This window comes from Theropithecus gelada, chromosome 15 (assembly GCF_003255815.1).
Source record: "Theropithecus gelada isolate Dixy chromosome 15, Tgel_1.0, whole genome shotgun sequence".
Classification (NCBI taxonomy): domain Eukaryota; kingdom Metazoa; phylum Chordata; class Mammalia; order Primates; family Cercopithecidae; genus Theropithecus; species Theropithecus gelada.
This window is the reverse complement of record NC_037683.1, coordinates 31,080,877-31,101,128: the sequence shown is the minus strand read 5'-3', so window position 1 is coordinate 31,101,128 and position 20,252 is coordinate 31,080,877. Positions and strand designations below refer to the sequence as shown.

Genomic DNA, 20,252 nt, shown 5'->3' with positions numbered 1-20,252 from the left:
AAATGATCACAGGGAGAAGAAACAGGCCAGGGATGGTGGCTAGTTCCTGTAATCCCAGCATTTTGGGAGGCTGAGGCTGAGGATCACTTGAGGCCAGGAGTTCAAGACCAGCCTGGGAAACATAGTGAAACCCTGTCTCTACTAAAAATAAATAAATAAATAAACTTTTTTACAAAAGAGAGAAGAATGGTCAGTTTACGTTGCATTTCCTCTTTTTCCTCAAGAAGAGGTGCCCTGTGGTGCCTGGGACAGCTGGGTCATCACATGGAAGCGGCTGAGAGGTGTACTGGAAAGAAGAGGAAAATCCAGGGGTCCCACCAACCCCAGGCAATCTCTAGCCACTGGGCAACCTCAATCTACTTCTGGTCATAGTTTTACAATTTTTGGGAGGTAGGGGGATGGAATCTTGCTCTGTCATCCAGGCTGGAGTGCAGTGGTGCAATTTCAGCTCACTGCAACCTCCAACTCCTGGGTTCCAGCAATTCCCCTGCCTCAGTCTCCCCAGTAGCTGGGATTATAGGCCTGTGCCACGCTGCCTGGCTAATTTTTGTATTTTCAGTAGAGACGGGGTTTCGTCATGTTGGCCAGGCTGGTCTTGAACTCCTGACTTCAAGTGATCCACCTGCCTCAGCCTCCCAAAGTGCTGAGATTACAGGCACGAGTCACTGTGCCCAGCAATCGTTTTACAATGTAATGTTGCCGACTTTTTTTCAGCCCAGCCTATGCAGCCACACGAATGCAAAAAGGTTAGCTTAGGAAGTTGTCAACATCATTATGCTGTAAAAATCGATAAATTGAGCCTTCTTGCTTCCCACAATAGTTCATGCTTAGTTTAGCGTCACCATCCCTTGCTTGGACAACTCCTAATTGTTCTTTGTGATTTCACTCTGCACCCCTTCCACACATCCAAATCCGTTCTTTTCATAGCTGTCTACATGGTCTTTTTAGAACATAGCCAATCCTATCACTGCCTTAAAACATACACATAAAAAGGCAGACAGACAAACAAGAAACTCAAATGGCTTTCTGTGGCTTTCCGGATCAGACTCATTAGTGTGGCATTCAAGAACCGTCACATCCTGGACCTGATCCTCCCCGTCACTTTCTTTCCATCATGAGTGCACTCAGATAGGCCAGTCCTACAGATGTCCTCATTCACTCACTTGAGCCTGCCTTTCACATTTCTGCATCAAAGCCCTTTTGTCCATGTTATCACCCTAGCTTGAAATGCTGTCTGAACACCTCTATGCCTTGATCATTTTTCTCATCATTCAAGATCCTACTGACATGTTCCAAGCCCCTGAAATCCTGCCCTGCCTCCCCACAAGCAGAGTTACTCAAACTCTCTTCTTTGAATTCTGCAGCATTTTGGTCTTGCAATTTGAGCTCCACTGTGCACTGCATTGTAACTGTTCATATAGCTTCCTCCCCCATGAGATGATGAATTTCTCAAAGTAGAGACTGGGCAGCTGTGACTGCATATAGTGCAACACCTGCTTGATAATGCTTGATAAACATGAATGAGTGACCCAGAACATTTCAAACTTCTCTTCCAAGACCAGAAAAACTCACATTTCTGGGTGTTTTAAGCTCTGTGATTTCCGCTCCGATCACCTGGACCAGGAACTGCCTGCCTCTATTTTCATTTCAGGCCCGTCTCTCTCTGCCAGATGCCTTGATCTCTGAGCCGAGTATACCTTGACCCAAAGCCATGATGCAGCCCTCAGCTTCTGAGAGGAAGGGGTAGGGTTCAGTAGTTGTGCCTCTGAGAACATGACAGAGAACAATAGCAGGAAGAGGCCAAGCGGGAAACAATCAGCCCGGCACAACCCATGTGGAGGAGCTTCCTGATTGGCTTGATCTGGTGGGAGCAGGAACTCTTACAATAACTCTGGAATTATCCCAGTGGGATGATGAATTTCTCCACTGAGGAGAAGCTGTCACCTGGTAATGTCAAGCACGGAAAACACAGTTAGCAAAAAAACAAAACAAAACCCAAGACAAAGTTCTCTTAAGGAAGAGCAGTTTGGATCAGTTGGAAGCCTCCCAGCCACTGCCATAGCACCCCATGCCGACCTCCTTCTTAGTCTCTGTTTCAGGTACAAGTAAGTCGTCATCTCTACCTTCCGGATAGATATCACTCTCCCCTCCATGGCTCAAAGGTCAGAGGTGCTGTTTATTCTTTGGTGTCCTGTTGGGTAGTTTAGGGAAATCCATGCTGTAGGTGACCACAAGAGAGAATCTTCCGTTTTAGAACTATATTGATTGAGCACAGGCTGTGTGCAAATACTCTAGGCACTGTGGATGCCATAGCAATACATGCTGTTTCTGCTTTCATAGAGCAGTGATTTCCAAATCCTGTGTATCCTATGGAAAGACCAAGCAAGGCAAGGGGTGGAGTGACAGGAGCTCCTAGTCAGCTCTCTCCTTAAACCACAGCAGCTCCCTTTGATCAAGATGTTGGAAAAGAAAAATCTATACCAAAAAGAGGAAATGCTGAAAACGTTTGGACTGGGAGTGGTTTCATTTGCTCTTAGGTAGGAGACAGCACAGGGTAGCAGTTAATATTCTAGGCTCTAGCTACAAGCAGACCTGGGTTTGAATCCCAGCCCTGCCACTTACTGGTGGAAGGTCGTAAGTTACTTGAACTCTCTCAACCTCCAGTTCTTCATCTGTCAAGTGCAAATAACAGTAGTAGATATTTTACCAAGTGCAAATAATTGAATAATGCTTACAAACCATTTAGTATATCATCTGGCATTGTTTGTCACAGTAAATGTTCAATAAATGTGAGCTATTTTACCACTATTGTTTGACGTTAATTTTTTTTCAATGAATGACTCATTGAGATACTAACTGATGTGTCTTGAAAGCACTACCAGTCTCTCCAGAGTAACCTCCAATGTGGACAACAGGCAAAAAAGTGATTATTCCCAGTTTGGGCATTTGTGAAAGCTGTGGCTAAGGCTGTATGGATGCACACACACACACACACACACACACACACACACAGGCCGATGGGAAAATCTAACTCAGCAGGAAAGCTATCACAAAGCACTGGATTTAGGCACAGTGAGTAAACAGGGATTTGGAAGAGAGGAATGCACCACATAAACAATTTTCACAATCTGGTATGAAAGCCCAGATGCTTCCTGCATGAAGGGGTGAGCTCAGAGAGAGTCACAGGGCACAATGAAGTAAATGCTGAGACTGTCCATCATTCTGGCCCAATTCCTACATATCTGTGCATCTTCTACTTATGGTTTTATTTAGGTGAGAGTAAATAAGAGTACCCCATAGTAGATAAGAATAGTACATTACACACACACAGACACACACACACACACACACACCTGAGGTCAGATGAAATTGTATATTTGGGGAACTTGGGGTAAAGAGTACAGAGCCACACAGAAGTTACCTTCTGCATCCTCCTGCTTCAGAGAAAGCAGATAAGACCAGTTTCTTTTTATTCTGTTGTTTTTACTAAGTCCAGAATTGATGTTAATTTGAATGTGTTCTTTTAAGATTCATTTTTGACTGAAAAAAAATTGAGCCAGAGGGTCTGCTTGAGGCTACTTCCAGTTGAGAAACAATTTATGTATTCACTGAGACAGTCATTTACTCAACCAACACTTACTGAGAACTTTCAATGAGGCAGGTTCCTTGCTAGATACAGAAGCAAGCTAGGTTCCTTCCTAGCTAGATGCTAGAAGCCATCATCAAAGAAAGATGAAAAAGAGATGGTAATTATCCTCTAGAGGTTTGTGAACTAGAGTTAGGGAAGGGAGCCCAAAATCCATGAATGAGTGATTAAAATACAGTGGGATAAAGTTGGTGGTAGAAATATGTCCATGAGATATGGCAGCAAAGAGGAAGAGCACCTTCATGGGAAGGGTGCCAAAGAAGACTTCCATAAAGAGATGATACCTGAGCAGATGCTTTAAAAATAAGTAGTAATTACCCATGGGAAGGGGAAGAGAGAGCACAAGGGCAATCCAGGCAGAGGGGTGGTATGAGCAAAGGCGTTGAGCCAAACAAGGAAATCTTCATTTCTGCAGGTAAATGAGAGGCTGGGAGTGTGTCATATCCATGAGCCTTAGCAGAGAGCCCATGAGGGCTTTTCAGCAGGGGAGTGCTATTGTGGTGTGTCCAGACACATTCTGGATTTTAGGGTGATGGGGCTGGGTAGAAGCAGAGAGATTGGTTAGAAGGTTGTTGCAGGCATTTAGGGGAGAGCCTATACTAGGGCTGAAGAGAAGGAGCTACGAAAAGAGATTTGTGGGGCAAATTGGCTTAGTGGCTAATAAGACACTTAGTTGACTTCGTGACTAATCAGATACATGTGTGGTGATGGTAAGCGAGGGGCAAGCCAGAGGTGAAGACAACATCCAGGTTTCCCTCCTAAGTAGAATGGATTAGTGGTGGTACCAGCATCTGAGCTAGAGAATAGGGAGGAGCTGCTCTATGGAGAAAGATGAGTTTGGTCTTGTATATGTTGTGTATGTGGACCATCCAGGTGGAGACATTCAAAATACAATTATGTGTAGAGGCTGGAGTTCAGGAGAGATGCTGAAGATACAGGTTGGATAGGTTTAAGCATGTTCGGTAGGAATTAAAGCATGAGGCTGGACATGAGTAGCCAAGAATTAAATGTTAATCAATAAGAACAATAAACCAAATAAACTTTTAGTGGTGGAGTAGAAGAGATGCCCATATGGAGAACATGGCGTCATGGTCTCTTCATCATGGAGGAACAGTGATCAACAGTGCCTTGAAAAATGAAGAAGTGGGCCGGGCGCGGTGGCTCAAGCCTGTAATCCCAGCACTTTGGGAGGCCGAGGCAGGTGGATCACGAGGTCAGGAGATCGAGTCCATCCTGGCTAACATGGTGAAACCCCGTTTCTACTAAAAATACAAAAAACTAGCCGGGCGAGGTGGCGGGCGCCTGTAGTCCCAGCTACTCGGAGGCTGAGGCGGGAGAATGGCGTGAACCCGGGGGGCGGAGCTTGCAGTGAGGCGAGATCGCGCCACTGCACTCCAGCCTGGGTGACAGAGCGAGACTCCGTCTCAAACAAAAAAAAAAAAAAAAAAAAAAAAAAAAAANTCAAACAGATCCACACCAAAGAGGGTTCGCTGGACGTGGCAGTCATAGACTTGACTAGCAGCAGACGCTGCAGGGTGGTGAGGGCAGAGGGACTGAGGCTGAGGCATGGACTTCACTAGGAGCAGACGCAGCAGGGCGGTGAGGGCAGAGGGACTGAGGCTGAGGAGGGGCCAGGATGTGAGGATGTTGAGGCAGTAAGAGACAACTGGCCTTAGGGAAGTCTGGAAGAGAGATTCAGCAGCAACTGGAACAGGATGCAGGGTCAAGAGAAGTTCACTTATTTTTAGTATGGAAAGAAATTATTCTTGTTTATTGACTGGCAGGAAGGAGGCATCTTGGAGAGAGGTGAAGACACTGAGGAGAGGGGGGTAGTTAATGGGATACCCTCCCAGATCAGTCTGCACAAGCTCAGGTGCACGGATGGAGGTGCTGGCCTTAAACAGACAGTCTGAGTCAGAGGCTGGAGGCCAGAAGGTGTGGCTGGATGGGACTTTTTCTCTTCCTAGGAAAAAGGGACATTTCTGGGGGAAAAAAGGGGGGTTTAAGCTATTGAGAAAAGTGTTGCTTTGAAATGAAATAATCTCACTTTCCTGTAATCAAAACTCTTTATTTCTGATGAAACAGACTCAAATAAGAATCACAACAAAGAAATCAGTGCTCAGTTCGAGCCTGGAAATGATTTCCTACACGGAAATCCACTTGCACAGATTCTGATAGTGAGAGTCATGTGATTCCAGATGGAGTAAATACACACAAAAAGGAGAGAAAAGCTGGTGTCTCCATGGGCTGAAGCACACTTAGAGAGAGAGAAATTTTCGTTTATTTGTATTTGGGCTTCAGTGTGATTACATCACCATCAATAATGAAGAGTGCTGCCATGTCCCAGCTGTGTACTTAGATCAAGATATAAATCAGTCCAATATCGATGTTGTTTTTTCTATCTAAATTTGTATATTTGAGGGGAAAGTAGAAAAACCAAGCCAACATTTTAAAAATTACATTTATTATCACCATCTCCAAGTTACATTCACTATAGAATCTTTTAGAAACATGTTCTTGGGTAGCTTTGCTTTTTATGCACTCAACAAATATTTATTGAGCATCTGTATGTACAGGGAAGAATGTGAGGTACAGTAACACAAAATATATAGTCCTATCTCTTAATAAGTCTGCACTTGGGAGAGAGGAGGTACAGGTAGGGTTGGGAAGGATAAATATATTTTTAACACTTTATTACAAGGCAGAGTGTACCAAAAGTTAGAAATGCTGTGGATAATCAGAATGAATGAACATACCAGGCTGGGGGTGGGGGGGTGTGGCTGGAGGAATTAAGGAAAACATTCCTAAAGAGATGTAATTTGATTTGGTCTTTTATTATGATATCTGTTTTCAGACAATGGAGTTGAGAGTGGGGAGTCCTTCCTGGCTTTGTCAGGAGCAGTTTGAGGTCTTGGCTGAAGACAGGAAGGCATAAGGCTGGAAAGGTGGGGGAGCAGAACATGGAGGGTGTGAACTTCCAGCCTAAGAAGTTTGATGGGGTTTGGGAAGGAGGTGAGAGGGAGCCACCAGGAAAGGATGTGAGCTGGATCTTTGGAATTCTTAAAGGGATCCTTGTCTTCTCTGCCATGTTTCTGTCTCAGGGATGACGTGAGGAAAAAAAAAAAGAGGAGGAAATGGGCTTGAGTTTCCACTGACACCTTACAGTCAAGGAAGGCCCTGTTCTTTCACAAGGAAAAGTGGAAATCCTCTGTTTACTTAAGGGCCATTAACATGTTTTCATATGAAAATACCAAATGATCTGCCGTGACTCCAGATAGACTCATCTAAATAAAAGGAAGCTGGTTCCTTACAAATTGAGTCACAAAGGAAAAATATTTGGGGAGTGCCATAGAAACAAATGCACTGTCTTCCTGAATGTGGAAAATGAATTTTGTAGCATTGATTTGTGGGAAAATAATATTGTTCCCAGTGCTCTACCTAGAATATTGAAATGGGGATATTAAGATAGATGATAGATAGGACAGACAGATTGCTAGAGAGCCAGATTAGATAGATACATAGATTAGATAGATAGATAGATAGATAGATAGATAGATAGATAGATAAGATAAGATAGATTGACTGATGAGGCTAAATATTCTTAGGATGGAAGAAGTGGTCAGATAATCACGTCTCAGACAGATCTGGAATTCCAGGAAGCAGGAACTAGTGAAGTGGTCTCTTCAGAGTTTTACTATGGGAAGAATTCACCCCCGATTAGTTTTTATTCTTTGTCACTCCTCTCAAGACAAAGGTCTTTGGGCAAGAGTTCAGTTGGCCTAGCTTAAACACATTTCTACTCCTTGGCCAGGGATGTGAGCCCTCTGACCAATAGTTTCATCAAATCTACAAGGAACCCCAGAGAGGCATTTTTCCCAGTGGAGGAGCTGGATGTTGTTTCTAAAAGAAAAGGGCAGAGGGACCCTAGGCAGGCAAAATTTTCAGCTGCCTGCCACCTTAACCTCTGTCCCCACACTTACTTCTGAACCACATGTGATCAGTCTTCTGTTCCCACCACATAACTGAAACTTCAAGGTCATGGGTGAGCTCTATGTTGTTAAGTCTTATTTATAGGAGCGATCTGCTCACTGCACTGCAAGGCTGGAAAGGTGTTTAAAATGTATACCTAGCCATGTCTTGGCTCTTTCTGATATAATTCAGCTGGCAAAGGCTCTGGCCAGAAGCCAGACGGACACAAATAGCACACCAAAGAGATGCTAAGACGTGGGTGATTATAATTGTGCAAGGAGTAGAAACTTCTCTGCTGAGACTTTGGATGTGGCAGGGATTTGGGGAGTAGAAGGGGGGCAAAGCACAGTTCTAGCCAACCCTGTTTACAAGCATTGATTAGCAGTAATGAATTCACAACCTTGCAATTGCTCATTTTTTTTCTTCTTCTGCTGAGTCATGGATAAGACTCTAAGCTCTGATTAGCTGTGGTCCCCAATTCTCAGCACAATTCTAAGAGCATTCATTCAAACTCAACAATATGTGGTAAGTGTCTTGGATGAATTAGGAGCCCATGTGGATGCAAGGAACAGAGACCCACAATAACAGTGACTTAAACAAGATGTTTATTTCTCCCTCCAACAAAAGTCCACAGGTATGCAGTTATGTAAACATCCAGTTTACATACAAACAGCATGTAAACATGCAGTGAAGAGCTGTTTGGTGGCTGTGCCCTGTGAATTCCTTAGGGACCCAGACCTGTTCCACTTTAACCCTAAAGATTGATCCTTGTTGACAGTGACCAAGATGGCAGTTAGTGCCTCACCTGCATACATGTGCATTTCAGGCAAAGGATGAAGAGAGAACTGGAGAAGAAGGGCTAAAAGAAGATTCTAGGAGCTGACATATAGCACTTTCACTTACATCCCTTTGGCCAGAGCATGTGGCTACAAAGGATGCTGAGAGATGTGGCCTTTATCCTGTGTGGCCATATGCCCAGCTCAGCCACAGGAATGACATTGCTTTGAAAGAAGGGGAGGATGGAAACTGAGCACCTTAGCAGTTCCCTTTCCACTTTTACTTGTGCTGAATTCGTAAACATGCGGGCAGCTTTCCTCTCCTCTGAGAGGAAGCAAACACTTCTCCTGAGGTTCTTGTTTTGGCAAGTTGGCCGGACAGGCACCCCACTTGACTGCTCAACTATGAAATTGCAGTTCCAGAGAAGAGAACAGGTCTGAATTAAGCACCCTCAGCCAGTCGGTCAGCATCTCCTTTTCTTCTGAGAGTAGCTGCTGAGATTCAGACCCATGCCAACTGAGTAGCAATGTGTTTGGCTATTGGGTAGGGCGTCCCTCAATAGTGAGAAATTTTGTAAAGGCTCAGCCCATCGTCAGGAGCATGCTGGTCTTGCTTAGAGCTGTTTCAGAAGTGTTCACAGGGTCCTGAGAATTTTGTGAGCACTTCTTTACTGCTTCTCTTGCCTCCTCTTTTAGTTGGTGCTGAGTTTACTGCACGAAGGGTCCCAGGAGTCCTCTTTCCCCTTGGTTTTTCTACTCCTTTCCTTTTCTGCTCTTTCTACCACCTCCTACTACTGGGCCTCTTTGTATCTGTGCTCCACCATGGAAAATAAGTTTTGTTTGCCCCAGATCTTCCCATTTCCCAGAGTGGAGCCCTTATAATTTATGATGTTTACTGAACTTGATCTCTGCCCTTTCAAGGGATGGAACTCAGATAATGAAAGACATAGGGAGGGAAACATTGCTTAAATCTGTGAGTGGGCATTAGGATGGGCCTAAGTGTCCTAAGAGGGATTAGCTCGCCATGGCAGGTTGTGAGCTCCCCATGTGTGGAGAAGTTCAAGCAGGTGTGAAATAATCATTGGGTGGAGGAGAGTTCAGGGACTTCATGTTTCTGGAGAGCAATTAAGTTCAATGGCTTCTACTCCCAGTCTGACCTGTGCTTCTGTGAGCATGAAAAATATATATTGTGTTGCAATGTGCATTCTTGAGGGAAAGAAGATAAAAGGGCAGGTGGTCATGGGCGGTTGTCAAGGGTAGCGGCAAAGAGTACTGGTTCCCCAGCTAGACCACCAGCATCCAAATTCTGACTGCACATCATTTCAGCAACCCTGGACAAGTCAGTGCTCTTTCTGTGTATCCATCCATCTCTGTTGTGGGAGTTGCAGATATTTTACTTCATGGGATATTGTGAAGATTAAGTATTACAATGTATGTAAAACACTCATAACAGTTCCAAGCACATAGTAAGCACTCAATAATTCTAATTCTTATGATTATTATTGTTACATATATTAATGTATCTAGGAAAAACAATATTAGAATTGTTAGTATTATAATAATTATTGTCATCATTGATGGGGAAGGAAAAATGAAGCCCACTTGAGTTGACAGGCAAGACCCTCTCCAGACAGTAAAACGATTAAAAACCAAGTTGTATCTGTCTGTGCTCCTTTGGATTCAACTGACTAACACCCAGGCAAAGGAAAAATATATTGGTTTTTTTTTTTTTTGAGATGGAATCTCACACTGTTGCCCAGGCTGGAGTGCAATGGCACGATCTCGGCTCACTGCAACCTCTGCCTCCCAGCGATTCTCCTGCCTCAGCCTCCCATGTAGCTGGGATTACGGGCGCCTGCCACCATGCCCAGCTAATTTTTATATTTTTGGTAGAGACGGGGTTTCACCACGTTGGCCAGGCTGGTCTCAAATTCCCAACCTCAAGTGATCCACCGGCTTTGGCCTCCCAATGTATTGGCTTTTGTACGTAAGAAGGGCAAAGGAGTAGTCGAGGATCTGGGAAGCAGGAACTGGAGATTGAATGGCACGGTGTCCCCAGCAGCCAGCATGCTCTGTCTTCCCCTCTGTTTGTTTGGGCCTTGCAGGAAGGTAGGCTCTCAGCAGAGCCTTGAAGGCCAGGTATTTGAGAGTCAGGCATGTAGAGCAGAGGGAGAGCATGAGTGAGCCACTGGGAGTGGGGACAGGAATGGCAAGAACTTATCCGAGGCACCATGCTGAGCTGTGAAGCTGGAGGGCAGAGCAGGTTGTGACCTGAAAAGGCCACCCAAGGCCACATGTTCCTGAGTGACAGGAAGGACATGTGATATGCTGGGCCTTGGCCCACGCTGTCTCCTCTGCCTGTCTCATTTTCTCCTCTTTTCCACCTGGTGAATGCATCCTTCAAGGCCCAGTTAATGCATCATCTACTTTGTCAAGCGTTTCTCACCACCCATATCAGTTGAAAATTACAATCGGCTATGATCACAACAGAGGCTTAAGCCCATAACAAGCAATCTGGAGCCGGACATTCCAGAAGTGGTGTAGTCTTTCCGTTGTGCCCCCTGGGACCCAGGCAATGTCTCTTTCTGCACGCTCAGACATACTATTGCCCCTGTGGACACAGGATTACTGCTCTACCTATAGCATCATATACCTTGTGGTAGGTAGAATAATGGACCCCCAGATGTGTCCACACGCTAAGCCTCAGAACCTGTGAATATGGTAGGTTCCATGGCAAAGAGGAATTAAAATTACAGATGGAATTAAGGTTTCCAAACAGCTGACCTTAAAATAGGGAGATTGGTATCCTGGATTATCTGGGTGCATTTGTATAACCACAGGATCTTTAAAAGTGGAAGAGGGAGGCAGAAATCAGAAGGAGGGGTGGCTGCAGGGAAGGTCAGAGAGATGCAACAGTGCTGGCTTTGAAGATGGAGGAAGGGAGCCACAAGGCACGGAACATTGGTGACATCAGGGAGCTGAAAAAGGCAAGGAAATGCATTCTCCCCTAGAGCCTGCGTAAGGGAACACAACGCTGCCAGCACCTTGATTCTAGCCTGGCAACCCCCGTGTCAGACTGACATACAGAAATGTAAGATAATAAATTGAGACTGTTGTCAGCCACTAAGTTTGTTGTAGTTGTTACAGCAGGAATTGGAAATGAATGCATCTCTTTAGCACCAGGTCCCTGCACCTGGCAGGAAGGAGGGAAAGGCAAATGTTACTTAAGCCAAAGTTCCTTTCCTTTTTTTTTTTTTTTTTTTTTTTGAGACAAGGTCTCGCTCTGTCACCCAGACTGGAGTACAGTGCTGTGATCATTGCTCACTGCAGTCTTGAACTCCCAGGCTCAGGTGATCTTCCCACCTTAGCCTCCAGAGTAGCTAGAACTAAGGGTATGTGTCACCATGCCCAGCTAATTTTTTATTATTTGTAGAGATGGGTGTCTTGTCTTGCCATGTTGCTCAGGCTGGTCTCGTTCCGCTGGGCTCAAGCAATCCTCCAGCCTCAGTCTCCCAAAGTGCTAAGATTACAGGCATGGGCCACCACACCCAGCCCTCCTTTCCCTTTTAGGGAGTTGTCTGGAAGTCCCTTCTGATCATTTTTACTTACATCTCATTGACCAGAGCTGTCCTGTGACCAGCTTTATCTTCAGTGGAAGTTAGGATACATAATTTTTTCAGGCGGGCACACTGCCATCCCCAACCAAATAAGGATTCTGTTAGTTTGGAAGAGTGGGAGAATTGATACTGAGAAGACCACTCGGCGTCCCCACCACACACTCACAGGCAGAACCAACTATTCTACAGCATGTTGTTCTTTCCTCTATTACTGCTATTTTTGGTTTGTATTGTAATTTATGTGTTCACATGGCTGTTTGCATTACTTGACCAAAAAGTCTCATGAGCAGACACTGTGTCTGATTTATTTCTCCATCCCCAGTGCTCAGCACAGTGCCTGATACAGAGAAAGTGTCTGCATGAAGTTGGATGGATGAATGTCTAAATAAACTCTGAAATAAGAACATGATCGATGCACTTCCCAGAGCGAGAGGTCCTTTATATTTTCTTGTGAGGATGATCTATTGGCGTTAGATAGATTTTTTAAGACCATTTGGCCATGATTGCAACCTCATCTCCAGTAAATTAAACCTACACAGCTGCAGTGTGTCACCTTTCCTTACGGCTTATTACAGTGTGCTTTTTGCTCAGAAGGAACTGAGCAAGCAGGTTAGAGACTGTTATGTGCACCTGCCACAGCCTACGGATCCTCGATTAACCTTGCGTGTAAATTACACTTCCTGCCCAGTCTTTATTTTTAGCACAGCAATATCTATTTGGCTCTTCCAGAGAAGACTGCATTAGATTTCAGTCATGAAACTACAAAACGGTGGCATCTGCAACCTGGTTGGGATGACTGTTGTTAACCCCATGACACTCTGTTCCTTGGGAAGCTCCTTTGCCCCAGGACTCAGGTTTTCCTAAGAAAGAGAGCAGCCTGGACTGACCACACCCTCAGAGCCTGGCCCAAGACCACATGTGAACTTATAGAAAAATCTGCATTGGATCTGACATAAACTCTCCATTTCCTTCATTCATTCCATTTGGGTTGAAACTCGGTTGTTGTTATCACAAAGGTTTCATTTCGTTTCTTTCTTTTTTCTCTCTCTCTCCCTCTCTCTTCGTTCCTTCTCAGTTACACAGTATCATGACCCAAATCTTTAGCACTTGAACTAGATAGCTGAGAGCCTTGAAACCCATAGGGCCAGGACACGTTGTGGAGACAGGCCAGCCAGTGGGCATCAGGTCGCAGAGAATTCTTCACCACTTGGGGTTGCTTCACTGGAAGAAGTGAGTTACTGAGAGACAGCCATCTTCGGCTTTCGTCAGCCATTTTTAACACGATCTGGTTTGTTTTAGAATCCCCTGTAGTGCCTAGCTCAGAGTCCAACCAAACAAGCTCCGTAAATGTTGGTTTTGAATTTAAATAGATGTTGGGGTGCTCCCATTTCCCCTTCACTAGACATGTGGGAAGATGAGGCCCTGGCCCCTCTTTCATGCCACAGCCTGGGAGATGCTGCCTTCTCAGCAGAAAGCCTCAGGAGGTATTTTGAAAAGGGAATTTATTGTTTTCATTCTGCTTAGATAAGTAATAAATGAATTTTTTAAATTGGGAAAATATTGAAAATTATTTTTTAAAAATGAAATCACCTTTAATTCCATTACTCAGAGACAACTATCACTGATATTTTTCTGATTTTTCAGTCTTAATCCTTTTGAAGGAGTGCCCTGTTTCCCTCCAGATTTCTCAGAGGATCGAGGATTAGGGAAGGGAGGAGAGGGTGCCTTATGTTCTTTCTAATCATTTAGCTTCAGGTATTATTGGGATATATAAAAATACATATAACACACATATAGATATATGTGTATAGGTATTATATAATTGGTATATACATTATTGGGATATATATTAGTAGGATATAAATATATATATATTACATAATGTACACACACTTATATTTGACCTGTACCAGTTCATTATTACCACAATAATGCTAGATAACACACCCTCAAATTCAGTGGCTTAAACCCAAAGTTATTTATTCTTGCCCACACTTCTGTGAGTAGGCTGGGTATTTGCTGATTTGACTGGGCTTAGCTGAGTGGCTCCAATTTCAGGTGCATCTGAACTATATAGCTGAGAGCCCTGAAACCCACAGGGCCAGGGCACACTGCGCCTATCTGTGGGTTGTCCTCAGGTCTATCCTGTGTGTGTTCTTTCTGCAGTCCACGCTGACGGGGCAGCAGCTGCCCAGATAAGTTATTGTCTTGGCAATGGAAGGGGTGCAAGACGACAAGCTCAACTGGGCAAGCACTTTTCAAGCCTCTGCTTCTGTCTTATCTGCTCACATCCTATTGGCTAAAGCAGGTCACATGGCTGCAGCCAGTATCAAGGGACTGGGAAGTGTGTCCCATCCACCATGAGCCTAGAGCAAATCACATGGTCAAGATTGACATCAGTGGCTTAGGGAAGCATGTACTTTTCCCATGGAAGTAAGGGAGGAAGGAAGGGAATATTTTTGAGAGTAATGTAATCTTTTTTTTTTTTTTTTTTTTTTTGAGATGGAGTCTCACTCTGTTGCCCAGGCTGAAGTGCAATGGCACAATCTGTGCTCACTGCAGCCTCTGTCTCCTGGGTTCAAGCGATTCTCCAGCCTCAGCCTCCTGAGTAGTTGGGATTACCGGTGTGCACCACCATGCCCAACTAATTTTTGTATTTTTAGTAGAGATGGGCTTTCACCATGTTGGTGAGGCTGATCCCAAACTCCTAACCTCAGGTATCCACCCGCCTCGGCCTCCCAAAGTGCTGGATTACAGGCATGAGCCATTGCAACCGGCCCAAGAATAATATAATCTACTGCACACCCTAAATATCTGCTAAAGTACTCTGTTCTTTGAGATTTAAATCAAATTTACTGAGGCTAGGCGCGGTGGCTCACACCTGTAATCACACCTCAAATAAATAAATAAGATAAAATCTGCTCAGAGCCCACCTGGTTGGTAGTATCATCCAGTCTACACAGGGAACCTCTAGTCCAGAGCTCCTCTACTCATTGAATTAATTCAGTTTATGGATAATTTGACTGTCTCGTGTGTTGTTCCTATTTCACACGCGTATCGCTTTACTTACTCCCCCCAAAATAATTTACACGGATGTGTGTAGAAGATTTTCTGAACATCTGGAATGGCAAAGAAGTTTTATATCTCTGTGTTTGTACCTCTAGATTGGTCAGCCCCACTCTGTAAATTCTCTTTGTGTCTCGCCCACACACAGCCTCTCAAGTCAAAGCTTGCTGAAAAATTCACTCTTGTCTCCAAAATTCTGAAAGTCTGATCTTGGCTGGGCCACACCTTTGTGCAACTTAGCTCAGCTTTTTAAATTCATTCAATGTAGGTGTATTGAGCAGTTGTGCCCTCCGTCGGAGGAATTCATAATCTAGTAGGGGAAATTAGTAGTTTACATTACTATTTGGAGCCAGAAAATTCTTTGTTGTAGGGTGCCATCTGGTGCATTGTGGGATGTTTACCAGCATCCCTGACCTCTACCCAGTAACACCAGTCCCATCCCCTTGAGCTTTGGACAACCAAAATATCTCTAGACATTGCCAAATATCCCCTGAGGGACAAGATTACCTCAGTTGAGAGTTACTGCTCTAGTATATAGTAGACTTGATAAGACTTCTAATAAAACAAAATGATATGCTAAGAAATGTTCAGAGGGGAGTGATGTTATTTCCTGGCAATGAAATCTGTGAACGCCTCATGACAGGTGGCGTCTGAGCTGAGACTTCAAGAATGGTTAGGGGTTTGAGTTGAGTTTCCTAGAGGAGGAAAAGACACAGGGTACATGTGGGCAAATAAGAGTGGTTCTATTTGACTAACACATAAAGTGAAATAGGCACATTGGTAGAGTGGAGTTGATAGGTACTGGGAGGCTAGATACCATGGGGTCTTATAAGCTGTAGGACTTCTACTTTTACCCTGAGTGAAATGACAAATATATCAGAGCTGTGTTCACTGGGAGGGGGTTCATTTGGATATAGGGCTTGCCTTCATAATCCAAAGTAATTGCTGCAAAGACTTATCCCTCAGAGGTCATTTTTCTGACACCCAGGAAGGAAACAGAAAGGGCCTCTGAGGGGCACAGTATGTCACTAAATAAATTCATGCCTGGATCTTGGTGTTCCTTACCTTTCAGAAAACCCCACTCTGAATTCCTTATTTTACGTCTAAGTCTAATGGCCAGTTCCCAAGAGCAGATTAAAAGATGGAAAAAGAGGGCCAGGCATGGTGGCTCACACCTGTAGTCTCAGCACTTTGGGAGCCTGAGGCAGGAGGATCGCTTGAGCCCAGGAGTTTGAGACCCACCTGGGCAACATAGTGTGACCTCACCTCCACAAAAAAAATTTTAAAATTAGCTGGGCATGGTGGTGTGTGCCTTTAGTCCCAGCTCCTTGGGAAGCTGAGATGGGAGGATTGCTTCAGCCCAGGAGGTAGAGGCTGCAGTGAGCTATGATCGTTCCACTACACTCCAGCCTGGGTAACAGAGTGAGACCCTATCCCCGCCCCCCCCAAAAAAAAAAGATGGAAAAGGAGAAAGGCAAGGGAGGGGGCTTATAGGCAGACACAGACTCAGCAGCAAAGCTTCTAGCATGACACGGTGGAAAGAGAACAAAAGAAAATATGAATGAATTAGTGATTGAATGAATGAACCAATGAATAAATTCAGATCAAATAATTCAAGAGGCACAGCAGTCTAGAGTTGTAGCAAGAGAACATTTATCTCTTCATTATTTCTGAAGACATTGCTGCATATCAGTGCCATCCTATGCCAATATATGCGATGTTTAACAAGGTGGGGGATGTGGGGAACACATGAGAACCCATGTGGTGAGAGTTGCTCAATGGTTAGGAGCAGGTCTAGAGTCAGAGCACCTGGCTTGAATCCTTGCTTCAGGGCTCTGCGGCAGTAAAGCCTGCTTTACTAGGTTACTTCACCTTGCCAAGCCCTACTGATCTCATCAGTAAAATGGGGATTCCCTACTCACAGGGTCATTGGGAAGTTTGAATAAAATAATCCACATGAATTCTTAGCTAAGTTCCTGGCACAGAATAAGTGCTCAGTAAACACTGGTGGTAATTATTATCATTTCACTGAAAGAATATGGCTGTTGAGACTTTCCCCAAATCATAGCTGCAGCTGCTGTTCTGGAATATTTCCAGAGTCTCCTGGCAGTGCTGAAATTTCCCTTTTATAAAATACATAGGGTGGCTGTGAAAATTGAGGAAAGTTCCAGAAGGTAGGGGCATTGCATCTGTCTTCTTCATTTCCCCTCTTTTTGGCAGTAGAATCCAGGCCACAGACAGAGAGGACAGCAGGCTCCTAAGGGTACTGGCCACCAGCTATTTCTTGGCAACACACTTCCTTTGAGCAAGAATGGCCCTTTACCTTTTGGCCAACCTGAGAGAACAGTTATTCTGAGCTGGCCAGGAGAATATGAAGCTATTTTCCTTTTGATGTTATGTCCTATGCTATGTAAATATAATCTCCCTCCAAATAAGAAAGGTGTGCATGCATAGAGTTGGCAGAGAGACATCGAAGCATGTTGCACAGTGGTGGCTGTGAACCAGGGGAGGCAGTGCTATGTTGCTTTCCCTTGACCAATATCTGCCCAGTGGCAGAGCTGGAAACACAGGATGCTATGTAATGGAAAACCTTGGCCTGGCTCCTCAGCGTAATGTAAAACGAAGGCTGCCAGGAAGGTACAAATCGCCCAACAGGAAGAAGCTGCTCTCTTGCCCGTGGATGGCAGGACAATAAAGTAACTTGTCCTTTGTTTGTGTGTTTTCCAGGCTGGAGCAAGAAATACAAACGCTAGAAAGTGAAGAGTCCCAGATATCTGCCAAAGAGCAAATCATCCTAGAGAAACTGAAGGAGACAGAAAAATCCTTCAAGGACTTTCAGAAGGTGAAAAAAACAAACACGATTTCTCGAAGTTATGTCCATGGGGAAGTAAGGCCTAGCAAAATGGTGCCAACTGGGAAACAGGCCAGTTGGCATTGATGAGAAATCTGAGCCACAAACTCAATGAAATGAGAGGCAGATGTGTGAGGACCAGGGGCCTTCCTGAAGCTGAGCATGGCATATCTTTGGGTGTGGGACCATCTGGCCCGCTGCAAGGCATAGGGAATAGTCATTAGATTACCCCATCTGCCTACTGTCCAGATCCCTGATATACCTTGTGCCTGAAAAGCCTTCTCTTATTGGACTCTAGAATTCTAAAACCAATTCTGATGCAGCAGAATAAACATGCTCTTTGTGGCTATAATTATAGTTTGCTTATTGAGTCTTTCTTTCTAAAAAGGCCAGAAGCAATACCCTATGAAGTGGACATGAATTCCAAATACAAAGAGTGTAAATACATGAAATTTTAATATATTTAAAAACAGATGGTGCCGTGTATCAAAGAGTAGAGTTCGTAAAACCAGTAGGCTCTGAACAAACATCTCAGGACCTCCCTCCATTTTATAACTGTTTCTGCAGTACCTGAGTGAGAGAAAAGCAATCTAATGAAATCAATTTAGGATGGGATTTTGTGATATCATTCTCCAACATGACCGAGGATATTTGCTAGGTCATTGAAATAAATCTCTATTGGGAGAAATTTAGTATAAGTTGGGAATGGTAATTTTGGAACTCTAAACAAATTGTCCAGAAGAAAAGAGATCATTGCGTTTTCCCAGCACAGTCAAATTCTGGGTCTGAGCATAGGAGAAAGATGGGTTAAGTCTTTAAAGATGGGAAAAGATGGGCTTGTACCCCCATATGTAGAGTAACGCTCTGCCTTGTTTTTGTTCCTACAGGGTTTCTCCAGTACGGATGGAGGTAAGTGCTCTCTGCCCCGACTGTAGATGAATGTTTTTGTCCTGTTCAGCTTAGGGGGTTTCACTAACAGGGGCTTAGGGAAGATGTACTGTGTTGATTTGTAAAGGCATCAGAAGAAGTAGCAGCACTGGTTGCAGGCCACTGAGGAGGTCCACATTCCAAGCCTTCCCTGCCTCTCTTCTTCAGGAACTGTCTCTTGACTCACTGTTTCTCCTCTCAAAAAATTGGCCTGGCTCTTCTCCTTCCCATTAGGTCCCAATGCTCACTGCTTAGGCCTCTCTTGAAAGGTACCCAGCAAAGAAGAGTACTAACATCAGGACCAGGTCCCTCGTAGGGATGAGTACATTTGTCCTAGTGGTTAGGTCCTCAGGTTGAAACACATGTGAGAAGTTTAGGAAATTTTGGTGAAACATTTGGTGTTTGGGAAACCTTTCTACAGTCTCTGGATTTTCTTTGCTTTCTCTCTCTCTCTCTCTGATCAGACAACTGTAGTTTCTTCCATGGAAACAGGGCTGGGCAAAACTTCCCTCCCTGTGTGGGATAGTTGGTTCAGAGCATAGGAAGGGAGGAGCAGGGTCCTGGCTTCCTGGTGGCAAGAGCAGGTCTTTTGCCTTCTCTCCTTTCCCTACCTTTCCTCTGTCCTCTCCTCTCCTTACCTGGACTGTGGGGATGAACCTGAGATTGTGTATTTCTTACCCTTCACCCTGCTCCGTATCCTCAGCTGCAAACCCATGATTCCTACTTTCATTTGGCCCTCAGCTAGATCTGCTTTACAACGCAGGGACTTGTTGGAAAGACCAGATATTATCTGCTCACCTGGCTATGAGAAAGTCACACTCTAGGGCTGGGTGTGGTGGCTCAGGTCTGTAATCCCAGCACTTTGGGAGGCTGATGTGGGAGGATCCCTTGAGCCCAGAAGTTCAAGGCTGCAGTGAGCTATGGTCACACCAGTGCACTCCAGCCTGGGTGATAGCAAGGTCTTGTATTAATAACAAACAAGAAAGTTCAGCCTCTAGACTAGGAAGATGATCAGGAGCCAGGATAAGAACTGGCGTCAGTGTTTTCCCAGTGCCATTTGGAAATATTTGGGGAAAAGTTAAAAAATGTGTTTTTCAGGCCAGGCGCAGTGACTCATGCCTGTAATCCCAGCACTTTGGGAGGCCGAAGCGGGTGGATCACAAGGTCAGGAGATCGAGACCATCCTGGCTGACACGGTGAAACCCCATCTCTACTAAAAATACAAAAAATTAGCCGGGCATGGTGGCGGGCGCCTGTAGTCCCAGCTACTTGGGAGGCTGAGGCAGAAGAATGGCGTGAACCTGGGAGGCAGAGCTTGCAGTGAGTGGAGATCATGCCACTGCACTCCAGCCTGGGCAACAGAGTGAGCCTCCATCTCAAAAAAAAAAAAAAAAAAAAAA

General features: G+C 44.6%; 1 protein-coding gene across 6 annotated transcripts in view; it reads left to right on the top strand.

The window, feature by feature from the left end:
* Positions 1-20,252, top strand: part of PALM2 (paralemmin 2) — a 318,639-nt gene that overhangs the window by 272,833 nt on the left and 25,554 nt on the right. For all 6 annotated transcript variants that reach the window (XM_025359222.1, XM_025359220.1, XM_025359223.1 and 3 more), the window contains 2 exons: positions 17,802-17,916; positions 18,813-18,834. In XM_025359222.1, coding sequence (XP_025215007.1) covers positions 17,802-17,916; positions 18,813-18,834 — 137 coding nt within the window. The remainder of the gene's footprint in view (positions 1-17,801; positions 17,917-18,812; positions 18,835-20,252) is intronic.